The sequence below is a fragment of the Salmo trutta genome, chromosome 10, assembly GCF_901001165.1.
Source record: "Salmo trutta chromosome 10, fSalTru1.1, whole genome shotgun sequence".
Classification (NCBI taxonomy): Eukaryota; Metazoa; Chordata; class Actinopteri; order Salmoniformes; family Salmonidae; genus Salmo; species Salmo trutta.
In genome coordinates, this window is record NC_042966.1 from 46360594 (window position 1) to 46386384 (window position 25791).

The 25791-nt window shown below is 41.9% G+C and overlaps 1 protein-coding gene and 1 non-coding gene across 2 annotated transcripts in view; one reads left to right on the top strand and one right to left on the bottom strand.

Moving 5' to 3' along the window:
• LOC115201779 (kelch domain-containing protein 3) overlaps window positions 1-25791 on the top strand; it is a 79902-nt gene that overhangs the window by 11851 nt on the left and 42260 nt on the right. Inside the window, exons 2-5 of the mRNA XM_029765668.1 lie at window positions 1555-1854; window positions 6691-6867; window positions 19143-19258; window positions 21342-21413. Coding sequence (XP_029621528.1) covers window positions 1701-1854; window positions 6691-6867; window positions 19143-19258; window positions 21342-21413 — 519 coding nt within the window. The 5' untranslated portion in view covers window positions 1555-1700. The remainder of the gene's footprint in view (window positions 1-1554; window positions 1855-6690; window positions 6868-19142; window positions 19259-21341; window positions 21414-25791) is intronic.
• Window positions 21516-21590, bottom strand: trnas-uga (transfer RNA serine (anticodon UGA)). Its single transcript has one exon. It is a non-coding gene; the product is annotated as a tRNA-Ser (tRNA).

Sequence of the window (25791 nt, forward strand, 5' to 3'; positions counted from 1 at the left end):
CTACATCTGATCTCTCCTCTACATCTGATCTCTCCTCTACATCTGACCTCTCCTCTACATCTGACCTCTCCTCTACATCTGATCTCTCCTCTACATCTGATCTCTCCTCTACATCTGATCTCTCCTCTACATCTGACCTCTCCTCTACATCTGACCTCTCCTCTCCTCTACATCTGACCTCTCCTCTCCTCTACATCTGATCTCTCCTCTACATCTGATCTCTCCTCTACATCTGATCTCTCCTCTACATCTGATCTGTCCTCTACATCTGATCTGTCCTCTACATCTGACCTCTCCTCTACATCTGACCTCTCCTCTACATCTGACCTCTCCTCTACATCTGACCTCTCCTCTACATCTGATCTCTCCTCTACATCTGATCTCTCCTCTACATCTGACCTCTCCTCTACATCTGACCTCTACATCTGACCTCTCCTCTACATCTGATCTCTCCTCTACATCTGATCTCTCCTCTCCTCTACATCTGACCTCTCCTCTACATCTGATCTCTCCTCTACATCTGATCTCTCCTCTCCTCTACATCTGATCTCTCCTCTACATCTGATCTCTCCTCTACATCTGATCTCTCCTCTCCTCTACATCTGACCTCTCCTCTACATCTGATCTCTCCTCTCCTCTACATCTGACCTCTCCTCTACATCTGACCTCTCCTCTACATCTGATCTCTCCTCTACATCTGATCTCTCCTCTACATCTGATCTCTCCTCTCCTCTACATCTGACCTCTCCTCTACATCTGATCTCTCCTCTACATCTGATCTCTCCTCTCCTCTACATCTGACCTCTCTTCTACATCTGACCTCTCCTCTACATCTGCTCTGTCCTCTACATCTGACCTCTCCTCTACATCTGATCTCTCCTCTACATCTGATCTCTCCTCTCCTCTACATCTGACCTCTCCTCTACATCTGACCTCTCCTCTACATCTGATCTCTCCTCTACATCTGATCTCTCCTCTCCTCTACATCTGATCTCTCCTCTACATCTGATCTCTCCTCTACATCTGATCTCTCCTCTCCTCTACATCTGACCTCTCCTCTACATCTGATCTCTCCTCTACATCTGACCTCTCCTCTACATCTGATCTCTCCTCTACATCTGATCTCTCCTCTCCTCTACATCTGACCTCTCCTCTACATCTGACCTCTCCTCTACATCTGATCTCTCCTCTACATCTGATCTCTCCTCTACATCTGATCTCTCCTCTCCTCTACATCTGACCTCTCCTCTACATCTGACCTCTCCTCTACATCTGACCTCTCCTCTACATCTGCTCTGTCCTCTACATCTGATCTGTCCTCTACATCTGATCTCTCCTCTACATCTGACCTCTCCTCTACATCTGATCTCTCTGTCTGATCTCTCCTACTACTCTGGTCTCTCTGTCTGATCTCTCCTACTACTCTGGTCTCTCTGTCTGATCTCTCCTGCTACTCTGACCTCTCTCGGTCTGATCTCTCCTAATAGTCTGATCTCTCTGTCTGATCTCTCCTACTACTCTGACCTCTGTCTTTGTGTTTCTTTCTTTCCCCAGGTCTGTTTGAGGGTGGATGGAGTGACAGCAGAAGAGAGGGTAATGGACTAGTACAGGGTGACAGGCTGCCAGGGAGCCGAGAGGAGGACAGGCGAGGAGCGGTGCTATTGGAGGTCTAGCTGCTAGCGGAACGCTGTTAGTGTGGGATGTTACGCTGGACGACCCACCTGGAAGGAGGGCCGCGGAGGGTGAACCATGCTGCCGTCTCCGTGGGACACAAGGTGTTCTCCTTCGGAGGGTACTGCTCTGGAGAGGACTACGAGACGCTGAGACAGATAGATGTACACATCTTCAACACAGGTAGGTTACTGTTATAGACTTTCTAAAGTACTGCTATGACTGTCTAGGGCTACATCAGTACACCTGTGGATAATGTGTGTATGGGGACTGAGGAGGACCAGGATACTCTGGCACAGGTAGATGTCTTCAACACAGGTAGATGTCTTCAACACAGGTAGATGTCTTCAACACAGGTAGACGTCTTCAACACAGGTAGACGTCTTCAACACAGGTAGACGTCTTCAACACAGGTAGACGTCTTCAACACAGGTAGACGTCTTCAACACAGGTAGACGTCTTCAACACAGGTAGACGTCTTCAACACAGGTGGGTTGATGGAAATGGTACTATGAAGGAAGTAGTTCAGGAAACTATATAGAAACCAGTTCATCTTCATATATTCTTTCTGATATTACTGTCTTCTCTAGGCCTAAATCACTAACACACGTTATCCTGACCAGAGTTTTCCCTTTACCTGTTTGATTTGTCTCCCTAAATCACTAAAACTCAGGTCAGGTTAATGTGTGTATGTCCTTTACCTGTTTGATTTGTCTCCCTAAATCACTAAAACTCAGGTCAGGTTAATGTGTGTATGTCCTATACCTGTTTGATTTTGTTTAATAGATTAAATTGTGTAGCCAAGGTCAATAGATTAAATACAGTAATCAAATCAAATGTATTTATAAAGCCCTTCTTACATCAGCTGATATCTCAAAGTGCTGTACAGAAACCCAGCCTAAAACCCCAAACAGCAAGCAATGCAGATGTAGAAGCACGGTGGCTAGGAAAAACTCCCTAGAAAGGCCAAAACCTAGGAAGAAACCTAGAGAGGAACCAGGCTATGAGGGGTGGCCAGTCCTCTTCTGGCTGTGCCGGGTGGAGATTATAACAGCACATGGCCAAGATGTTCAAATGTTCATAAATGACCAAATGTAGTAACACTAGTATCTCTCTGTAGTAATACTAGTATCTCTCTGTAGTAATACTAGTGTCTCTCTGTCCTCTGTAGTAATACCAGTATCTCTCTGTAGTAATACTAGTATCTCTCTGTAGTAATACTAGTGTCTCTCTGTAGTAATACTAGTATCTCTCTGTAGTAATACTAGTATCTCTCTGTAGTAATACTAGTGTCTCTCTGTCCTCTGTAGTAATACTAGTGTCTCTCTGTAGTAATACTAGTATCTCTCTGTAGTAATACTAGTGTCTCTCTGTAGTAATACTAGTGTCTCTCTGTAGTAATACTAGTGTCTCTCTGTCCTCTGTAGTAATACTAGTGTCTCTCTGTAGTAATACTAGTATCTCTCTGTAGTAATACTAGTGTCTCTCTGTAGTAATACTAGTGTCTCTCTGTAGTAATACTAGTGTCTCTCTGTCCTCTGTAGTAATACTAGTATCTCTCTGTAGTAATACTAGTGTCTCTCTGTAGTAATACTTGTGTCTCTCTGTAGTAATACTAGTGTCTCTGTCCTCTGTAGTAATACTAGTATCTCTCTGTAGTAATACTAGTGTCTCTCTGTAGTAATACTAGTGTCTCTCTGTAGTAATACTAGTGTCTCTCTGTAGTAATACTAGTGTCTCTCTGTAGTAATACTAGTGTCTCTCTGTCCTCTGTAGTAATACTATTGTCTCTCTGTCCTCTGTAGTAATACTAGTGTCTCTCTGTAGTAATACCAGTATCCCTCTGTAGTAATACTAGTGTCTCTCTGTAGTAATACCAGTATCTCTCTGTAGTAATACCAGTATCTCTCTGTAGTAATACTAGTGTCTTTCTGTCCTCTGTAGTAATACTAGTATCTCTCTGTAATAATACTAGTGTCTCTCTGTAGTAATACTAGTGCCTCTCTGTAGTAATACTAGTGTCTCTCTGTAGTAATACTAGTGTCTCTCTGTAGTAATACTAGTGTCTCTCTGTCCTCTGTAGTAATACTAGTGTCTCTCTGTAGTAATACTAGTGTCTCTGTAGTAATGCTAGTGTCTCTCTCTCCTCTGTAGTAATACTAGTTTCTCTCTGTAGTAATAATAGTGTCTCTCTGTAGTAATAATAGTGTCTCTCTGTATTAATACTAGTGTCTCTCTGTAGTAATATGAGTGTCTCTCTCTCCTCTGTAGTAATACTAGTGTCTCTCTGTAGTAATAATAGTGTCTCTCTGTAGTAATGCTAGTGTCTCTCTGTCCTCTATAGTAATACTAGTGTCTCTCTGTAGTAATACTAGTATCTCTGTAGTAATACTAGTCTCTCTGTAGTAATACTAGTCTCTCTGTAGTAATACTAGTCTCTCTGTAGTAATACTAGTGTCTCTCTGTAGTAATACTAGTGTCTCTCTGTAGTAATACGAGTGTCTCTCTGTAGTAATACTAGTGTCTCTCTGTAGTAATACTAGTATCTCTGTAGTAATACTAGTGTCTCTCTGTAGTAATACTAGTGTCTCTCTGTCCTCTATAGTAATACTAGTCTCTCTGTAGTAATACTAGTGTCTCTCTGTAGTAATACGAGTGTCTCTCTGTAGTAATACGAGTGTCTCTCTGTAGTAATACGAGTGTCTCTCTGTAGTAATACTAGTGTCTCTCTGTAGTAATACTAGTGTCTCTCTGTAGTAATACTAGTGTCTCTCTGTAGTAATACGAGTGTCTTTCTGTAGTAATACGAGTGTCTTTCTGTAGTAATACTAGTCTCTCTGTAGTAATACTAGTGTCTCTCTGTAGTAAAGCTAGTGTTTCTCTGTCCTCTGTAGTAATACTAGTCTCTCTGTAGTAATACTAGTGTCTCTCTGTAGTAATAATAGTGTCTCTCTGTAGTAATGCTAGTATCTCTCTGTAGTAATGCTAGTATCTCTCTGTAGTAATGCTAGTGTCTCTCTGTAGTAATACTAGTGTCTCTCTGTAGTAATACGAGTGTCTCTCTCTCTCCTCTGTAGTAATACTAGTATCTCTCTGTAGTAATACGAGTGTCTCTCTGTAGTAATACTAGTGTCTCTCTGTAGTAATACTAGTGTCTCTCTGTAGTAATACGAGTGTCTCTCTGTCCTCTATAGTAATACTAGTCTCTCTGTAGTAATACTAGTGTCTCTCTGTAGTAATAATAGTGTCTCTCTGTAGTAATGCTAGTATCTCTCTGTAGTAATGCTAGTGTCTCTCTGTAGTAATACTAGTGTCTCTCTGCAGTAATACGAGTGTCTCTCTCTCCTCTGTAGTAATACTAGTATCTCTCTGTAGTAATACGAGTGTCTCTCTGTAGTAATACTAGTGTCTCTCTGTAGTAATACTAGTATCTCTCTGTAGTAATACGAGTATCTCTCTGTAGTAATACTAGTGTCTCTCTGTCCTCTGTAGTAATACTAGTGTGTCTCTGTAGTAATACTACTGTCTCTCTGTAGTAATGCTAGTGTCTCTCTGTAGTAATACTAGTCTCTCTGTAGTAATACTAGTATCTCTGTAGTAATACTAGTATCTCTGTAGTAATACCAGTATCTCTCTGTAGTAGTACTCGTGTCTCTCTGTCCTCTGTAGTAATACTAGTGTCTCTCTGTCCTCTGTAGTAATACTAGTATCTCTCTGTAGTAATACTAGTGTCTCTCTGTAGTAATACTAGTGTCTCTCTGTAGTAATACTAGTGTCTCTGTAGTAATACTAGTCTCTCTGCAGTAATACTAGTGTCTCTCTGTAGTAATACTAGTGTCTCTCTGTCCTCTGTAGTAATACTAGTGTCTCTCTGTAGTAATGCTAGTGTCTCTCTGTAGTAATACTAGTGTCTCTGTAGTAATACTAGTGTCTCTCTGTAGTAATACTAGTGTCTCTCTGTCCTCTGTAGTAATACCAGTATCTCTCTGTAGTAATACTAGTGTCTCTCTGTAGTAATACTAGTGTCTCTCTGTCCTCTGTAGTAATACGAGTATCTCTCTGTAGTAATACTAGTGTCTCTCTGTAGTAATACTAGTGTCTCTCTGTAGTAATGCTAGTATCTCTCTGTCCTCTGTAGTAATACTAGTGTCTCTCTGTAGTAATACGAGTATCTCTCTGTAGTAATACTAGTATCTCTCTGTCCTCTGTAGTAATGCTAGTGTCTCTCTGTAGTAATACGAGTATCTCTCTGTAGTAATACTAGTCTCTCTGTAGTAATACTAGTATCTCTCTGTCCTCTGTAGTAATGCTAGTGTCTCTCTGTAGTAATACGAGTATCTCTCTGTAGTAATACCAGTATCTCTCTGTAGTAATACTAGTGTCTCTCTCTCTTCTGTAGTAATACTAGTATCTCTCTGTAGTAATGCTAGTATCTCTCTGTAGTAATACTAGTATCTCTCTGTCCTCTGTAGTAATACTAGTGTCTCTCTGTCCTCTGTAGTAATACTAGTGTCTCTCTGTAGTAATGCTAGTATCTCTCTGTAGTAATACTAGTGTCTCTCTGTAGTAATACGAGTATCTCTCTGTAGTAATGCTTGTGTCTCTCTGTAGTAATACTAGTGTCTCTCTGTCCTCTGTAGTAATACTAGTATCTCTCTGTAGTAATACTAGTGTTTCGCTGTCCTCTGTAGTAATACTAGTGTCTCTCTGTAGTAATACTAGTGTCTCTCTGTAGTAATACTAGTGTCTCTCTGTCCTCTGTAGTAATACTAGTATCTCTCTGTAGTAATACTAGTGTTTCGCTGTCCTCTGTAGTAATACCAGTATCTCTCTGTAGTAATACCAGTATCTCTCTGTCCTCTGTAGTAATACTAGTATCTCTCTGTAGTAATACTAGTGTCTCTCTGTCCTCTGTAGTAATACTAGTATCTCTCTGTAGTAATACTAGTGTTTCGCTGTCCTCTGTAGTAATACTAGTGTCTCTTTGTAGTAATACTAGTCTCGGTCTCCTCTCTCTAGTTTCTCTGCGGTGGATGAAGTTGCCTCCAGTGAGAACCGGTGGTCGGGAACATGCCAGGGACGTCCCCTACATGCGCTACGGTCACACAGCTGTGCTGCTGGAGGATACCATCTACATATGGGGGGGTCGTAACGACACGGAGGGGGCCTGCAACGTCCTCTATGCCTTTGACATCAGTAAGTACACTTCAGCGATTGCTTCGTCTATCAGCCATCGTTGATGGTGACAACATCGAGATGTCACAAATTATGGTTTGACATATTTGAACTTGACTGCACCGCTGGCGTCTGGCAGCACACAACAGTGTAGCGCAGTGAGCACACAGCTGGGCAACATGCCAAGTGGCCTATTCCCTGTTTGCTATAGCCGTCATGTTAAAGGCACCATGCCAAGTGACCTATTCCCTGTTTGCTATAGCCATCATGTTAAAGGCACCATGCCAAGTGGCCTATTCCCTGTTTGCTGTAGCCGTCATGTTAAAGGCACCATGCCAAGTGACCTATTCCCTGTTTGCTATAGCCATCATGTTAAAGGCACCATGCCAAGTGGCCTATTCCCTGTTTGCTGTAGCCGTCATGTTAAAGGCACCATGCCAAGTGGCCTATTCCCTGTTTGCTATAGCCATCATGTTAAAGGCACCATGCCAAGTGGCCTATTCCCTGTTTGCTATAGCCATCATGTTAAAGGCACCATGCCAAGTGACCTATTCCCTGTTTGCTATAGCCATCATGTTAAAGGCACCATGCCAAGTGGCCTATTCCCTGTTTGCTATAGCCGTCATGTTAAAGGCACCATGCCAAGTGGCCTATTCCCTGTTTGCTATAGCCGTCATGTTAAAGGCACCATGCCAAGTGGCCTATTTCCTGTTTGCTATAGCCGTCATGTTAAAGGCACCATGCCAAGTGGCCTATTCCCTGTTTGCTATAGCCGTCATGTTAAAGGCACCATGCCAAGTGGCCTATTCCCTGTTTGCTATAGCCGTCATGTTAAAGGCACCATGCCAAGTGGCCTATTCCCTGTTTGCTATAGCCGTCATGTTAAAGGCACCATGCCAAGTGGCCTATTCCCTGTTTGCTATAGCCGTCATGTTAAAGGCACCATGCCAAGTGGCCTATTCCCTGTTTGCTATAGCCGTCATGTTAAAGGCACCATGCCAAGTGGCCTATTCCCTGTTTGCTATAGCCGTCATGTTAAAGGCACCATGCCAAGTGGCCTATTTCCTGTTTGCTATAGCCGTCATGTTAAAGGCACCATGCCAAGTGGCCTATTCCCTGTTTGCTATAGCCATCATGTTAAAGGCAACATGCCAAGTGGCTTAAATACATGTGGTAACTAGACTTACAGTGCATTCAGAAAGTATTCAAACTCTGCGACTTTTTCCTTATTTTGTTAAGTTACAGCCTTATTCTAAAATGGATGAAATCCTCAGCAGTCTACACACAATACCTGATAATGACAAAGCGAAAACAGGTTTTTCCAAAAATTTGCTAATTTATTAAAAATAAAAAACAGATACCATATTTGCATAAGTATTCAGACCCTTTGCTAAGAGACTCGAAATTGAGCTCAGGTGCATCCTGTTTCCATTGATCATCCTTGAGATGTTTCTACAACTTGATTGGAGTCCACCTGTGGCAAATTCAATTGATTGGACATGATTTGGAAAGGCACACACCTGCCTATATTAGAGGTCGACCGATATGATTTTTCAATGCCGATACCGATTATTGGAGGACCAAAAAAGCCGATACTGATTAATCGGCCGATTTGTGTGTGTGTGTGTGTATATATATATATATATATATGTGTATGTGTAATAATGACAATTAAAACAAGACTGAATGAACACTTATTTTAACTTAATATAATACATAAATTAAATCAATTTAGTCTTAAATAAATAATGAAACATGTTCTATTTGGTTTAAATAATGCAACAACACAGTGTTGGAGAAGAAAGTAAAAGTGCAGTATGTGCCATGTAAATAAGCTAAGGTTTAAGTTCCTTATGAAAGCTGGTGGTTCCTTTTAACGTTAGTCTTCAATATTCCCAGGTAAGAAGTTTTAGGTTGAAGTTATTCTAGGAATTATAGGACTATTTCTCTCTATACCGTTAGTATTTCATATACCTTTGACTGTTAGATGTTCTTATAGGCACTTTAGTATTGCCATCCTAATCTCGAGAGTTGATAGGCTTGAAGTCATAAACAGCGCTGTGCTTCAAGCCTTGTTAAGAGCTGATGGCAAAAGCAGTAAAGTGCTGTTTGAATGAATGATTACGAGCCTGCTGCTGCCTACCATCACTCAGTCAGACTGCTATATCAAATCATATACTTAATTATAATATAATGAACACACAGAAATACGAGCCTTAGGTCATTAATATGGTCAAATCCGGAAACAATCATTTAAAAAACAAAACGTTTATTCTTTCAGTGAAATACGGAACCGTTCCGTATTTTATCTAACGGGTGGCATCCCTAAGTCTAAATAATGCTGTTACATTGCACAACCTTCAATGTTATGTCATAATTATGTAAAATTCTGGCAAATTAATTACGGTCTTTGTTAGGAAGAAATGGTCTTCACACAGTTAGCAACGAGCCAGGCGACCCAAACTGCTGCATATACCCTGACTCTGCTTGCACTGAACGCAAGAGAAGTTACACAATTTCCCTGGTTAATATTGCCTGCTAACATGCATTTATTTTAACTAAATATGCAGGTTTAAAAAAATACTTCTGTGTGTTGATTTTAAGAAAGGCATTGATGTTTATGGTTAGGTACATTTGTGCAACGATTGTGCTTTTTTTCGCGAACGCGCTTTTTAAATCATCACCCGTTTGGCGAAGTTGAAGTAGGCTGTGATTCGATGATAAATTAACAGGCACCGCTTTGATTATATGCAACTCAGGACAAGCTAGTTAACCTAGTAATATCATCAACCATGTGTAGTTAACTAGTGATTATGTGAAGATTGATTGTTTTTTGTAAGAGAAGTCTATTGCTAGCTAGTAAAAAAGCAACCTTCAGTCATGCTGCCAAACATACCCTCGTAAAACTGACCGTCCTACCGATCCTCGACTTCGGCGATGTCATCTACAAAATAGCGTCCAACACTCTACTCAAAACATTGGATGTAGTCTATCACAGTGCCATCCGTTTTGTCACCAAAGCCCCATATACTACCCACCACTGCAACCTGTACACTTTCGTTGGCTGGCCCTCGCTTCATACTCATCGCCAGACCCACTGGCTCCAGGTTATCTACAAGTCTCTGCTAGGTAAAGCCCCACCGTATCTCAGCTCACTGGTCATCATAGCAGCACCCACCCGTGGCACGCGCTCCAGCAGGTATATCTCACTGGTCACCCCCAAAGCCAATTCCTCCTTTGGCCGCCTTTCCTTCCAGTTTTCTGCTGCCAATGACTGGAACGAATTGCAAAAATCACTGAAGCTGGAGACTCATATCTCCCTCAGTAACTTTAAGCACCAGCTGTCAGAGCAGCTCACAGATCACTGCACCTATACATAGCCCATCTGTAAATAGCCCACCCAACTACCTCATCCCCATACTGTATTTATTTATCTTGCTCCTTTGCACCCCAGTATCTCTACTTGCACATTCATCTTCTGCACATATTTCACTCCAGTGTTTAATTGGTATATTGTAATTACTTTGCAGCTACAAGGTTCATTTGATGCTGCACTCGCGTAACAGGTGGTCAGCCTGCCACGCAGTCTCCTCGTCGATTGCAATGTAATCAGCGTCCAAAAAGGCAGATTACCGATTGTTATGAGAACTTGAAATCTAGTCGACCTCTAGTCTATATAAGGTGAAGTCAATGGAATGACCGGTGGAAGCAGAGTATGATTGTAAATGCGGAGGAAGCCGAAAAGAGAACATAGAAGGCTGTTGTATAAAACATTTGTCTCTGCTTTGCATCTTCAAACTAATGGCATAACGGATAGGGAGAAGCGTTCTTCCATGTATATGGGTAAGGGTCTAGCTACATTTTCAGATATTATACTTTATTAATTTTGTCAAAGTAGTTTTCATTGCGTGTTAAAGCATATTGTTAGCTAGCTAGATAACATTAGCTGGCTAGCTCACAAGCTAATGTTACGTGTATGATCTGTGTAGCAATATTATTTGTTTTCCAGAAATCTGTTTGCATTGCTAGTTGTAGCCTAATGTTAGCTAGCTGGCTAACATTGAACCTAGTTGGTTAGCGTAAGCTACCTGCAGATTCATGCCTGGTGGCTAGCTATGACAATCAGTTTGTATTGCTAGTAGTATGGTTTGGGATTATGGTTTATTGTTGAGCTCATTCTGTTTAGCACATGGCCTCAAGTGTGAATCCTTAAAGAGATGGGTGGGGCTAAGGCTTATGAGGGTGTGAACGATGCCCAATGGGTTTAGACAAAGAGCTCTCCAGTAGGTGTACCAAAATATTCAAGGACCATTTCTCCAAAGTGGGGTTACAAGTTTATTAACTTTCAAAGCAGAATTACTTTCCCAGTGTTCCTCAACTGCAGTGTATGATATACAGTGCATTCGAAAAGTATTCAGACCCCTTTACTTTTTACACATTTTGTTACGTTACGGCCTTATTCTAAAATGTATTGAAACATTGTTTTACCCCTCATCAATCTACGCACAATTCCCCATAATGAAAAAGCAAAAACAGTTTTAATGTTTGTTTTTTCTTCAAATGTATAAAAAATAAAAACCTTATCACATTTACATAAGTATTCAGACCTTTTACTCAGTACTTTGGATGGGGAGCGTTGCTGCACAGCTATTTTCAGGTCTCTCCAGAGTTCGATAGGGTTCAAGTCCGGGCCACTCATTCAATCTTGATTTCATCAGACCAGAGAATGTCTGAGAGTCCTTTAGGTGCCTTTTGGCAAACTCCAAGGGGGCGGTCATGTGCCTTTTACTGAGGAGTGGCTTCCGTCTGGCCACTCTACCATAAAGGCCTGATTGGTGGAGTGTTGCAGAGATGGTTGTCCTTCTGGAAGGTTCTCCCATCTCCAGAGGAGCTCTGTCAAAGTGACCATTGGGTTCTTGGTCACCTCCCTGACCAAGGCCCTTCTCCCCCTGATTGCTTCTGACTTCTTCAATTTAAGAATGATGCAGACATTTTTTGGTTCTCTTCCCCAGATCTGTGCCTCAACACAATCCTGTCTTGGAGCTCTACGGCCAATTCCTTTGACCTCATAGCTTGGTTTTTGCTCTGACATGCACTGTCAACATTTACATTTGAGTCATTTAGCAGACGCTCTTATCCAGAGTGACTTACAGTAGTGAGTGCATACATTTGAATACTTTTTTCGTACTGGTCCCCTGTGGGAATCGAACCCACAACCCTGGTGCTCTAAGCGCCATGCTCTACACCGGACTGTGGGACCTTATATAGACAGGTGTGTGCCATTCCAAATCATGTCCAATCAATTGAATTTACCACAGGTGGATTCCAGTCAAATTGTAGAAATATGTCTAGGATGATTAATGGAAACAGGATGCACCTGAGCTCAATTTCGGGACTCCTAGTAAAGGGTCTACTTTTCTCCAATGTAAAAAAAAAAAAACACAATTTCAAATGTTGCTACATAAGGCCGAATCGAGGTGGTGGTCACATATAAAGTCTATTATGGCCGAGTATATTTTTTTAAAGAATGTCTTCGGTGGGGTAATTGGTTTACCGAGAATAAATATACAAACTTTAGGAGCCGTGCCATTCTGAATAGGTTTACTCTACCTGTAAGATTTATGGGAAAATTGTTCCATTTGAAATCGATCCGCTTTTAATTGTTCAGTAATGGGTCAAGTCATCTTTATATATTTGTTGTTATTTATTAAACATCCTCATTATTTGATATGTTTTGCGGTCCACTTAAAGGATTGTTGTAGATCATTATTTTGTATTTTTCCTGAGATTCTGAATATATTTTTAGCGAAGGGGGCATTGAGTTTTTATTATTCGTCAGGTATGTCAGGAGATCATCTGCAGATCAGTTTAGTTTATATTCATGTTTACCGATACTGACACCTGTTACCTTTGGGTCCTGGTTCAGTTGCCAGTGCAAACAGGACGGGGGAGAGAGGACTTCTTGTCTTATTTTTGAGTTAGGATATTTGTATAATATTTTTATTACATGTATTTTTTCAGCAGGAAAGTTGAAGGCTTCCAAAGTTTTGAATAGAAAAGGCCTTTTCGGCAACAGCCATTATTGATAAATCTTTTTTTTTTTGTGTATTATACTGAATCATGTTTTTCTATTTGTTTGTGTCTATTTTTAATAAACCCTGTTTGATTGGTATTTATCAAGTCTGATAAGACTTTTGCCATTCTATTGTTTATCAGCTTTATTATTGTATTGCAATTGATTAAATGTATGGGTATATTATCAGCAGGGTGTTCCTGATTTTAATATATCTGAAATAACTGTTTGATACATGGAATTAGAAGGTGCTGAATTTAGTGACGTGTGTTGTCACTTGCGTAAACTGTAGTTGGCTCTCTTCAACAGTGAAAAGTTTATTCCTGCTTATGGATTTTTCTTACATTTTAATTTCAAACTCATATTTAACTTTTGCAGGGTATGAAATTATCATTCCCCTATTGTACGCCTAAAAACAGGGGTGTCAAACTCATCCTAGTGTCTTGTAGGTATTTTTTTTCTTTCTTTCAGTTAAGACATAGACAACCAGGTGAGGGGAGTTCCTTACTAATTAGTGACCTTTATTTCGTTAATCAAGTACAAGGAAGGAGTGAAAACCCGCCGATACTCGGCCCTCCATGGAATGAGTTTGACACGTGCCTTAAAAGCATCCAAATTACATCGGGGCTTTTCTCTTTTCTCTCATGTCTACATTTGTAATGGTGAAGGTTTTATTTTTTTTAGTTGCATATTTAATGGATTTTCGGGTCTTGACAATGTGCTGTTTATTCTCCATATTCTGTCACTCAGTGCATTTTCTGTTGGTGTAATTAAGCATGATACTGGAGAATGATCTGATATCAAAATATCATGATTTTTTTTAACCCAGTAAATTGTTGAGCATTTTTTAGGGAAAAAAATGTAGTTAAGTCTTGAATAGCTTTTCTTACTTTGAGAGAAAAAAGGAGTAGTCTTTTGTAGTTGGGAATAGTAATCTCCAGTTGTCCTGGAAATTATTTGTAGAGATTACATTTTTCATCCTCGTTCGATGCTCCTTGAATTTCCCTTTTTTATTGCTACGTCTGTCAATCTTATCGATTTTGTATGATTTTGGTCACCTAAGATAATAGTTCCTGCCTGGATTTCATCAAATATAGCTTAAATTCTATACAAGAAAACAACACCATATTTGCCCCTTGGGGGATATACAATGAAATCGATGTGAATTTTTCACCATATATGGTATAATTCAACATTAGAAAACATCCTTCTTGGTCCATGTGCTGGATATAAGAGAACATGGTGTATTGTTATTTATCAGGATGCCTACACCTCTGCTGTTACTACAGTAGGTGGCAGCATAGGCCTCTCCAACCCAGCTCCTCTTTAAATGTAACTCTGGCAGGAAAACCACATCTACTGACAATCTCTAAGTCTTTGATAACCATATGCTTTTTTACCCCAACATGAAGCCTGTGAACATTACATGTATTTTGATGGTCTTTACTTGTATAAACTCAGTTAACCTTGTCTCTCCCGTCTATCATCGAAGAACCAGATAACATTTTAGCGGACATGTCACATGAGGGCGGTGGACATTCCATGGGATGGGAGAGTCATGGTATGAATACGTAGTTATTGTATTCATCAAATCAAAATGTATTAGTTGCATACGCCGAATACAACAGGTGTAGACCTTACAATGAAATGCTTACTTACGAGCCCTTAACCAACAATGCAGTTAAAAAAAAATATGACTAACAAAAAAAGAAATAGAAGTAAAAAGTAATTAAAGAGCAGCAGTAAAATAACAATAGCGAGTCTATATACAGGGTAAAGATTCATTGTGCGGGGGCACTGGTTAGTTGAGGTATTATGTACATGTAGGTAGAGTTATTAAAGTGACTATGCATAGATAACAACAGAGAGTAGCAGCAGTATAAAACAGCGGGGAGGACAATGCAAATAGTCTGGGTAGCCATTTAATTAGATGTTCAGGAGTCTTATGGCTTGGGGGCAGAAGCTGTTTAGAAGCCTCTTGGACCTAGACTTGGTGCTCCGGTACCGCTTGCCGTGAGGTAGCAGAGAGAACAGTCTATGACTGGGGTGGCTGAAGTCTGACAATTTTTAGGTGATGTGAACGGCAAGGAACTGACATCGCCTGGTGTAGAGGTCCTGGATGGCAGGAAGCTTGGCCCCGGTGATGTACTGGGCTGTACGCACTACCCTCTGTAGTGGCTTGCAGTCGGAGGCCGAGCAGTTGCCATACCAGACAGTGATGCAACCAGTCAGGATGCTTTCTGTGGTGCAGCTGTAAAACCTTTTGAGGATCTGAGGACCCATGCCAAATCTTTTCAATCTCCTGAGGGGGAGTAGGTTTTGTCGTGCCCTCTTCACGACTGTCTTGGTGTGTTTGGACCATGATAGTTTGTTGGTGATGTGAACGGCAAGGAACTTGAAGCTCTCAACCTGCTCCACTACAGCCCCGTCGATGAGAATGGGGACGCGCTCGGTCCTCCTTTTCCTGTAGTCCACAATCATCTCCTTTGTCTTGATCACGTTGAGGGAGAGGTTGTTGTCCTGGCACCACACGGCCAGGTTTCTGACCTCCTCCCTATAGGCTGTCTCATCGTTGTCGGTGATCAGGCCTACCACTGTTGTGTCATCTGCAAACTTAATGATGGTGTTAAAGTTGTGCCTGGCCGTGCAGTCATATGTGAACAGGGAGTGCAGGAAGGGACTGAGCACGCAACCCTGTGGGGGCCCCTGTGTTGAGGATCAGCGTGGCGGATGTGTTGTTACCAACCCTTACCACCTGGGGGCGCTCGTCAGGAAGTCCAGGATCCACTTGCAGAGGGAGGTGTTTATTCCCAGGGTCCTTAGCTTATTGATGCTCTTTGAGGGCACTATGGTGTTGAACGATGAGCTGTAGTCAATGAATAGCATTCTCACATAGGTGTTCCTTTTGTCCAGGTGTGAAAGGGCAGTGTGAAGTGCAATAGAGATTGCATCATCTGTGGATCTGTTGGGGCGGTATGCAAATTGGAGTGGGTCTAGTGTTAATGGCATAATGGAGTTGATGTGAGCCATGACCAGCCTTTCAAAGCACTTTATGGCTACAGACTTGAGTGCTACTGGTCGGTAGTCATTTAGGCAGGTTACCTTAGTGTTCTTGGGCACAGGGACTATGGTGGTCTGCTTAAAACATGTTGGTATTACAATGTCAGTGAAGACACTTGCCAGTTGGTCAGTGCATGCTCTGAGTACACGTCCTGGTAATCCGTCTGGCCCTGCGGCCTTGTGAATGCTGACCTGTTTAAAGGTCTTACTCACATCAGCTGCGGAGAGAGTGATCACACAGTCTTCCGGAACAGCAGGTGCTCTCATGCATGTTTCAGTGTTGTTTGCCTCGAAGCGAGCGTAGAAGTAATTTAGCTCGTCTGGTAAACTCGTGTCACTGGGCAGCTCTCAGCTGTGCTACCCTTTTTATTCTGTAATAGTTTGCAACCCCTGCCACAACCCCTGCCGGTGTAGTACGATTCGATCTTAGTCTTGTATTGCCGCTTTGCCCGTTTGATGGTTCGTCGGAGGGCATAGCGGGATTTCTTATAAGCTTCCTGTTTATAGTCCCGCTCCTTGAAAGTGGCAGATCTAGTCTTTAGCTCAGTGCGGATGTTGCCTGTAATCTATGGCTTCTGGTTGGTATGTTCTTACGGTCACTGTGGGGACGACGTCATCAATGCACTTATTGCTGAAGCCAATGACTGATGTGGTGTACTCCTCAATGCCATCTGAAGAATCCCGGAACATATTCCAGTCTGTGCTAGCAAAACAGTCCTGTGGCTTAGCATCTGCTTCATCTGACAACTTTTTTTATTGATCCAGTCACTGGTGCTCCCTGCTTTAATTTTTGCCGCTGTTCCGTCCTGCCGATACAGCGTATAACCAGCCAGCTGTATGTTGATAATGTCGTCGTTCAGCCACGACTCCGTGAAACATAAGATGTTACACATTTGAATGTTCTGTTGGTAGTTTAATCTTCTGCGTAGGTCATTGATTTTATTCTCCAAAGTTTGGCACGTTAGCCAGCAGAATGGAAGGAAGTGGAGGTTTATTCAATCGCCTACGAATTCTCAGAAGGCACCCCGCACTTGGACCCCTTTTCTCCGCCTTCTCTTCACGCAATTGACGGGGATCTGGGCCTGTTCCTGGGAAGCAGTATATCATTCACGTCGGACTTTTTAAAGGAAATAAAGGATTTTGCCAGTCCGTGGTGAGTAATCGCAGTTCTGATGTCCAAAAGTTATTTTCGGTCATAAGAGATGGTAGCAGCAACATTATGTACAAAATAAGTTACAAAACAATATGTTACAAACAACGCAAAGAAACGAACAAAAAACTTCTGGTCAGTTTTTATTACCCTGTAAATGAAAGTGTTGTGGCTGGTGAGGTTCTACTTGGGGAGAGTGGGTCCACCGAGAGACCGAAGGGAGATGAGTTGAGGCACCACACATACTTCAGGGTTTATTTTTAAATGTTTATTAATGTCCTTGAAATTGGGCAATCGGGCATAAGGTCCTGCACCAGCACTTTCAATAAGCAGAAACAAAAAATCAAATTACAAATGAAGAGTCTATGTCGGAGTTCTCACGCAAACAACTTTATTTTGAATAGCTTACATACTGTGCATTTATAGAAGTCAACAACAATCAGATAAAACAGTGTTATTTAGCTTATAACATTTTATAACACTTGAATGAACATTGACTTAGTCTTAAAACGAATAGGCCTTTTATCCTTAAGCTATGCCTTTTGGCTGTCGAACTGTCAGAATCCTAAATGTACAATCAGATAAAACCAATTATTATTTAGAACATTCTTTATAACAAGGAACACCAGCATGTACACACCTGGAGTAGTGAACTCAGCCAAATGGCAGACCCTATTAACCTTTTTACAGGCCTTATCATTGTTCTAGCAGGCTACAACTGATGTACCAAACAGGCCTTATCATTGTTCTAGAAGGCTACACCAGATGTACCAAACAGGCCTTATCATTGTTCTAGAAGGCTACACCAGATGTACCAAACAGGCCTTATCATTGTTCTAGAAGGCTACACCAGATGTACCAAACAGGCCTTATCATTGTTCTAGAAGGCTTCACTTTGGGTCAGTTTGTTTTGTAAGTGAAGATGCATTTTATGAAGAATAAAGCAGTCTAGTTTCCAGTGGACCTCCAACATCTGTCTGTGTGTGTCTGTGATGATGTGTTTCTCTGTGTGTGTCTGTGATGATGTGTTTCTCTGTGTGTGTCTGTGATTATGTGTTTCTCTGTGTGTGTCTGTGATGATGTGTTTCTCTCTGTGTGTCTGTATGTGTCTGTGATGATGTGTTTCTCTGTGTGTCTGTGATGATGTGTTTCTCTGTGTGTGTCTGTGATGATGTGTTTCTCTCTGTGTGTCTGTATGTGTCTGTGATGATGTGTTTCTCTGTGTGTCTGTGATGATGTGTTTCTCTGTGTGTGTCTGTGATGATGTGTTTCTCTGTGTGTGTCTGTGATGATGTGTTTCTCTGTGTGTGTCTGTGATGATGTGTTTCTCTCTGTGTGTCTGTGTGTGTCTGTGATGATGTGTTTCTCTGTGTGTGTCTGTGATGATGTGTTTCTCTCTGTGTGTCTGTATGTGTCTGTGATGATGTGTTTCTCTGTGTGTCTGTGATGATGTGTTTCTCTGTGTGTGTCTGTGATGATGTGTTTCTCTGTGTGTGTCTGTGATGATGTGTTTCTCTGTGTGTGTCTGTGATGATGTGTTTCTCTGTGTGTCTGTGTGTGTCTGTGATGATGTGTTTCTCTGTGTGTCTGTGATGATGTGTTTCTCTGTGTGTCTGTGTGTGTCTGTGATGATGTGTTTCTCTGTGTGTCTGTGATGATGTGTTTCTCTGTGTGTCTGTGTGTGTCTGTGATGATGTGTGTCTCTGTGTGTCTGTGATGATGTGTTTCTCTGTGTGTGTCTGTGTGTGTCTGTGATGATGTGTTTCTCTGTGTGTCTGTGATGATGTGTTTCTCTGTGTGAGGTTAACGTGTCTGTCTGTGATGATGTGTTTCTTTGTGTGTGTGTGTGTCTGTGATGATGTGTTTCTCTGTGTTTCTGTGTGTCTGTGATGATGTGTTTCTTTGTGTGTGTCTGTGTGTGTCTGTGATGATGTGTTTCTTTGTGTGTGTCTGTGTCTGTCTGTGATGATGTGTTTCTCTGTGTGAGGTCAACATGTCTGTTTTGAACTTTAGACAACCACCGGTGGTTCACCCCTAAGATTTCTGGGACAGTTCCGGGGGCGAGGGATGGCCACTCAGCCTGCATCCTGGGGAAGGCCATGTACATCTTTGGAGGATACGAGCAGCTGGTGAGTCCTGACCTCTAACCCTGACCCCTTTGTCCTGGGAAAGGCCAGGTACATCTTTTGAGGGTACGAGCAGCTGGTATTAGTGTTGAGCAATTAACCAACATTTGGGTTATTTTTACTTTTTTAAACAACTAATTGAACGACGTCAGTTAAATTATTTGAATTCCATTTCATGTAGTTTTTTTTCCTGTGAGCTCGATGTGCAGTTTCTGTAGCGATAAATCAGATCAAGGCTGAACTGTGCGATGTAGTAGGAAGTTGTAGTTTTCATCAGGCCAATATCCTACATCCTGTAGTTTAGCTCAGAAAACGTGGTAATTAACTACAATGACCATGATCCATTGCCGCCCGCTTAAACATGTCCAGTCTGTGCGGAGCAAGAATCATGCCCCGTTTACAGGGCATGTTATATTGACCTGTTGGAAACTACAACTCCCTACTACATCGCACAGTTCAGGCTTGATCTGATTTATCTCTAGAGAAACTACAACTCCCTACTACATCGCACAGTTCAGCCTTGATCTGATTTTTCTCTACAGAAACTGCACATCGAACTCACAGAAAAAAAACTACGAAATGGAATTCAAATAATTCAACAGACGTCGATCAGTAAGTTATTTTAAAACCGAAAATTAACCAACATTTCGGTTAATCGCTCAGCACTAATATACGTCACGATGTGAACGGGGCATGAGAGAAGTGCCAACGCGATTGAGAGAGATAGAAAGCAGTTGATCTTGAAACTTTTATGACTGCTGAATACAAACAATGTCTTATTTACGTTGAAGAACTACTAAAATAGTGATTTTGTCAGACAGCAGCAGCTCTATAGTGATGAGATGATGACTTGGAATTTAATGATAGTCATCAAATAAAACTAATATTTGATTAAAGTGACGTGAATGAATGATGGTTAATGAATGATGGTTAATGAATGATGGTTAATGAATGATGGTTAATGAATGATGGTTAATGAATGATGGTTAATGAGTGATGGTTAATGAGTGATGGTTAATGAATGATGGTTAATGAGTGATGGTTAATGAGTGATGGTTAATGAGTGATGGTTAATGAGTGATGGTGAATGAGTGATGGTGAATGAGTGATGGTGAATGAGTGATGGTGAATGAGTGATGGTGAATGAGTGATGGTTAATGCGTGATGTGAATGAGTGATGGTGAATGAGTGATGGTTAATGCGTGATGTGAATGAGTGATGGTGAATGAGTGATGGTGACTGAGTGATGGTGACTGAGTGATGGTGACTGAGTGATGGTGACTGAGTGATGGTGACTGAGTGATGGTGACTGAGTGATGGTGAATGAGCGATGGTGAATGAGCGATGGTTAATGAGCGATGGTTAATGCGTGATGGTTAATGCGTGATGGTTAATGCGTGATGGTTAATGAGTGATGGTGAAGGTGAATGAGTGATGTGAATGAGTGATGGTAAATGAGTGATGGTTAATGAGTGATGGTTAATGAATGATGGTGAATGAGTGATGGTAAATGAGTGATGGTGAATGAGTGATGGTGAATGAGTGATGGTTAATGAGTGATGGTTAATGCTGTTCTCTCTGCACATCTCTGTTCTCTGTACGTCTCTGTACATCTGTTCTCTCTGCATATCTCTGTTCTCTCTGCATATCTCTGTTCTCTCTGTATATCTCTGTTCTCTCTGTATATCTCTGTTCTCTCTGCATATCTCTGTTCTCTCTGCATATCTCTGTTCTCTCTGCATATCTCTGTTCTCTCTGCATATCTCTGTTCTCTCTGCATATCTCTGTTCTCTCTGCATATCTCTGTTCTCTCTGTATATCTCTGTTCTCTCTGCATATCTCTGTTCATCTCTGTTCTCTCTGCATATCTCTGTTCTCTCTGCACATCTCTGTTCTCTCTGCACATCTCTGTTCTCTCTGCATATCTCTGTTCTCTCTGCACATCTCTGTTCTCTCTGCACATCTCTGTTCTCTCTGCACAACATGGCAGTGAATGAGCTACCAACAGTAGCTCTCTCACTTCTGTTTGCTCTGTATGATGTTACCATGACATTCTCCTGTCGTCTCTCCTCCTTTTCTGTTCCAGGCTGACTGCTTCTCCAATGACATCCACAAGCTGGACACCACCACCATGACCTGGTCACTAATCAATGCAAGGGTGAGTTACTTTACCTTACCTTACATTACATTACATTACATTACATTAGTCGTTTAGTAGATGTTCTTATCCAGAACGTACATTAATGTACTTCTTCGTACTCGTCCCCCGTGGGAATTGAACCCACAACCTTGGCGTTTCAAGCGCCATGCTCTACCAACTGAGCGGCACGGGACCCTCTGTCCCCTGACCTCTAACCCCAACCCACCACTATGGCCTGGTACTAGTCAGTGCACCGTTTGAACAGGTGTTGTCCTAAGATGAGACGTCCATGTTATACCTGGCTTACTGCGCACAGCACCATACGGCTCAGAGATGGTCCATCATATTTTCTGTTGCTGCATCCAAGAGTGTCAGATTTCAGTTTCTTGGCATTACTAGTCCAGTACAGTGGTCTTATTGAGCAGATGTAACAGAGGCCCTTCACCATCCGTTGGGGGACAGACGAGCACTAAGAGCCTGGGAGAGAAGATTATACACAGTACAAAACGATAGGAAAACCTTTAGCCTTCAGAACAGCCTCAATTTGTCATGGACTCAAGATGTCCAAAGCGTTCCACAGGGATGCTTAGTTTTCACCCTGACCCTACCCTGTAGTGTTTTAGTTTTCACCCTACCCTGTGGTGTTATAGTTTACACCCTACCCTGTAGTGTTATAGTTTTCACCCTGACCCTACCCTGTAGTGTTTTAGTTTTCACCCTACCCTGTGGTGTTATAGTTTTCACCCTCACCCTACCCTGTACTGTTATAGTTTTCACCCTACCCTGTGGTGTTATAGTTTTCACCCTCACCCTACCCTGTACTGTTATAGTTTTCACCCTACCCTGTGGTGTTATAGTTTTCACCCTCACCCTACCCTGTGGTGTTATAGTTTTCACCCTACCCTGTAGTGTTATAGTTTTCACCCTGACCCTACCCTGTAGTGTTATAGTTTTCACCCTGACCCTACCCTGTAGTGTTATAGTTTTCACCCTACCCTGTAGTGTTTTAGTTTTCACCCTACCCTGTAGTGTTATAGTTTTCACCCTCACCCTACCCTGTAGTGTTATAGTTTACACCCTGACTCTACCCTGTAGTGTTTTAGTTTATTCCCCTACCCTACCCTGTAGTGGTATAGTTTTCACCCTCACCCTACCCTGTAGTGTTATAGTTGACACCCTACCCTGTAGTGTTATAGTTTACACCCTACCCTGTAGTGTTATAGTTTACACCCTGACCCTACCCTGTAGTGTTATAGTTTATACCCTGACCCTACCCTGTAGTGTTATAGTTTTCACCCTACCCTGTAGTGTTATAGTTTACACCCTGACCCTACCCTGTAGTGTTATAGTTTACTCCCTACCCTGTAGTGTTATAGTTTTCACCCTACCCTGTAGTGTTATAGTTTTCACCCTGACCCTACCCTGTAGTGTTATAGTTTACACCCTACCCTGTAGTGTTATAGTTTACACCCTCACCCTACCCTGTAGTGTTATAGTTTTCACCCTACCCTGTGTTGTTAGTTTTCACCCTGACCCTACCCTGTAGTGTTATAGTTTTCACCCTGACCCTACCCTGTAGTGTTTTAGTTTTCACCCTGACCCTACCCTGTAGTGTTATAGTTTACACCCTACCCTGTGTTGTTAGTTTACACCCTACCCTGTAGTGTTTTAGTTTTCACCCTACCCTGTAGTGTTATAGTTTTCACCCTGACCCTACCCTGTAGTGTTATAGTTTTCACCCTACCCTGTAGTGTTATAGTTTACACCCTACCCTGTAGTGTTATAGTTTTCACCCTACCCTGTAGTGTTATAGTTTTCACCCTACCCTGTAGTGTTATAGTTTTCACCCTACCCTGTAGTGTTATAGTTTATACCCTGACCCTACCCTGTAGTGTTATAGTTTTAACCCTACCCTGTAGTGTTATAGTTTTCACCCTGACCCTACCCTGTAGTGTTATAGTTTGACACCCTACCCTGTAGTGTTATAGTTTACTCCCTACCCTGTAGTGTTATAGTTTTCACCCTACCCTGTAGTGTTATAGTTTTCACCCTACCCTGTGGTGTTATAGTTTTCACCCTGACCCTACCCTGTAGTGTTATAGTTTTCACCCTACCCTGTGGTGTTATAGTTTTCACCCTACCCTGTAGTGTTATAGTTTTCACCCTACCCTGTAGTGTTATAGTTTTCACCCTGACCCTACCCTGTAGTGTTATAGTTTACACCCTGACCCTCATCGAATCCCACCGTACCTTCTCCGCTATGCAATCTGGTTTCAGAGCTGGTCATGGGTGCACCTCAGCCACGCTCAAGGTCCTAAACGATATCATAACTGTCATCGTTAAAAGACAGTACTGTGCAGCCGTCTTCATCGACCTGGCCAAGGCCTTCGACTCTGTCAATCACCACATTCTTATCGGCAGACTCGTTAGCCTTGGTTTCTCAAATAACTGCCTCGCCTGGCTCACCAACTACTTCTCTGATAGAGTTCAGTGTGTCAAATCGGAGGGCCTGTTTTCCGGACCTCTGGCAGTCTCTATGGGTGTGCCTCAGGGTTCAATTCTCAGGCCAACTCTTTTCTCTTTGTACATCAAGGATGTCGATCTTGCTGCTGGTGATTCTCTGATCCACCTCTACGCAGACGACACCATTCTGTATACTTCTGGCCCTTCTTTGGACACGGTGTTAACTAACCTCCAGATAAGCTTCAATGCCACACAACTCTCCTTCCGTGGCCTCCAACTGCTCTTAAATGCAAGTAAAACTAAATGCATGCTATTCAACCGATCGCTGCCTGCACCTGCCCGCCCGTCCAGCATCACTACTCTGGACGGTTCTGACTTAGAATATGTGGACAACTACAAATACCTAGGTGTCTGGTTAGACTGAACTCTCCTTCCAGACTCACATTAAACATCTCCAATCCAAAATTAAATCTAGAATCGGCTTCCTATTTCACAACAAAGCATCCTTCACTCATGCTGCCAAACATACCCTCGTAAAACTGACCATCTCACCGATCCTCGACTTCGGTGATGTCATTTATAAAATAGCCTCCAACACTCTACTCAACAAACTGGGTGCAGTCTATCACAGTGCCATCCGTTTTGTCACCAAAGCCCCATATACTACCCACCATTGCGACCTGTACGCTCTTGTTGGTTGGCCCTCGCTTCATTCTCGTCGCCAAACCCACTGGCTCCAGGTCATCTATAAGTCTCTGCTAGGTAAAGCCCCGCCTTATCTCAGCTCACTGGTCACCATAGCAGCACCCACCCGTAGCACGCGCTCCAGCAGGTATATCTCTCTAGTCACCCCCAAAGCCAATTCCTCATTTGGCCGTCTCTCCTTCCAGTTCTCTGTTTCCAATGACTGGAACGAAATGCAAAAATCACTGAAGCTGGAGATTCATATCTCCCTCACTAACTTTAAGCACCAACTGTCAGAGCAGCTCACAGATCACTGCAGCTGTACATAGCCCATCTGTAAACAGCCCATCTATCTACCTACCTCATCCCCATACTGTATTTATTTATCTTGCTCCTTTGCACCCCAGTATCTCTACTTACACATTCATCATCGGCACATCTACCATTCCTGTGTTTAATTGGTATATTGTAATTGTTTCGCCACTATGGCCTATTTATTACCTTATCTCCCTTTTCTTACCTCATTTGCACTCACTGTATATAGATTTTCTTCAGCTGTTATTATTGACTGTATGTTTGTTTTACTCCATGTGTAACTCTGTTGTTTGTGCCACACTGCTTTGCTTTATCTTGGCCAGGTCTCAGTTGTAAATGAGAACTTGTTCTCAACTAACCTACCTGGTTAAATAAAGGTGAAATAAAAAAAACTGTTGTAATACATTATGTCTTCAGACCGTTGTTTTTGCTCTGACATACACTGTCAACTGTGGGACCTTATATAGACAGGTGTGTGCCTTTCCAAATCATGTTCATGAATTTACCACAGGTGGACTCCAATCAAGTTGTAGAAACATCTCAAGGATGATCAATGGAAACAGGATGCACCTGAGCTCAATTTCAAGTCTCATAGCAAAGGGTCTGAATACTTATGTAAATAAGGGATTTCTGTTTTTTGTTTTTAAAACATTTGCAAAAAATGTCATTTTGTCATTATGGGGTATTGTGTGTAGATTGCTGAGGATTTGTATTTTATCTGTTTTAGAATAAGGCTGAAACATAACAAAATGTGGCAAAAATCAAGGGATCTGAATACTTCCCGAACGTACTGTACCTCCATCCCCTGCTTAGGCTAATAATTGGTTTTACAAAGATCATCTTTTGTGAGTCATCCCATCTAATATTAAATACATCAAAAACAAAGGACCTGGTGTTTGACTTTGGAAGGAACACTGCCATGCACACACCATCC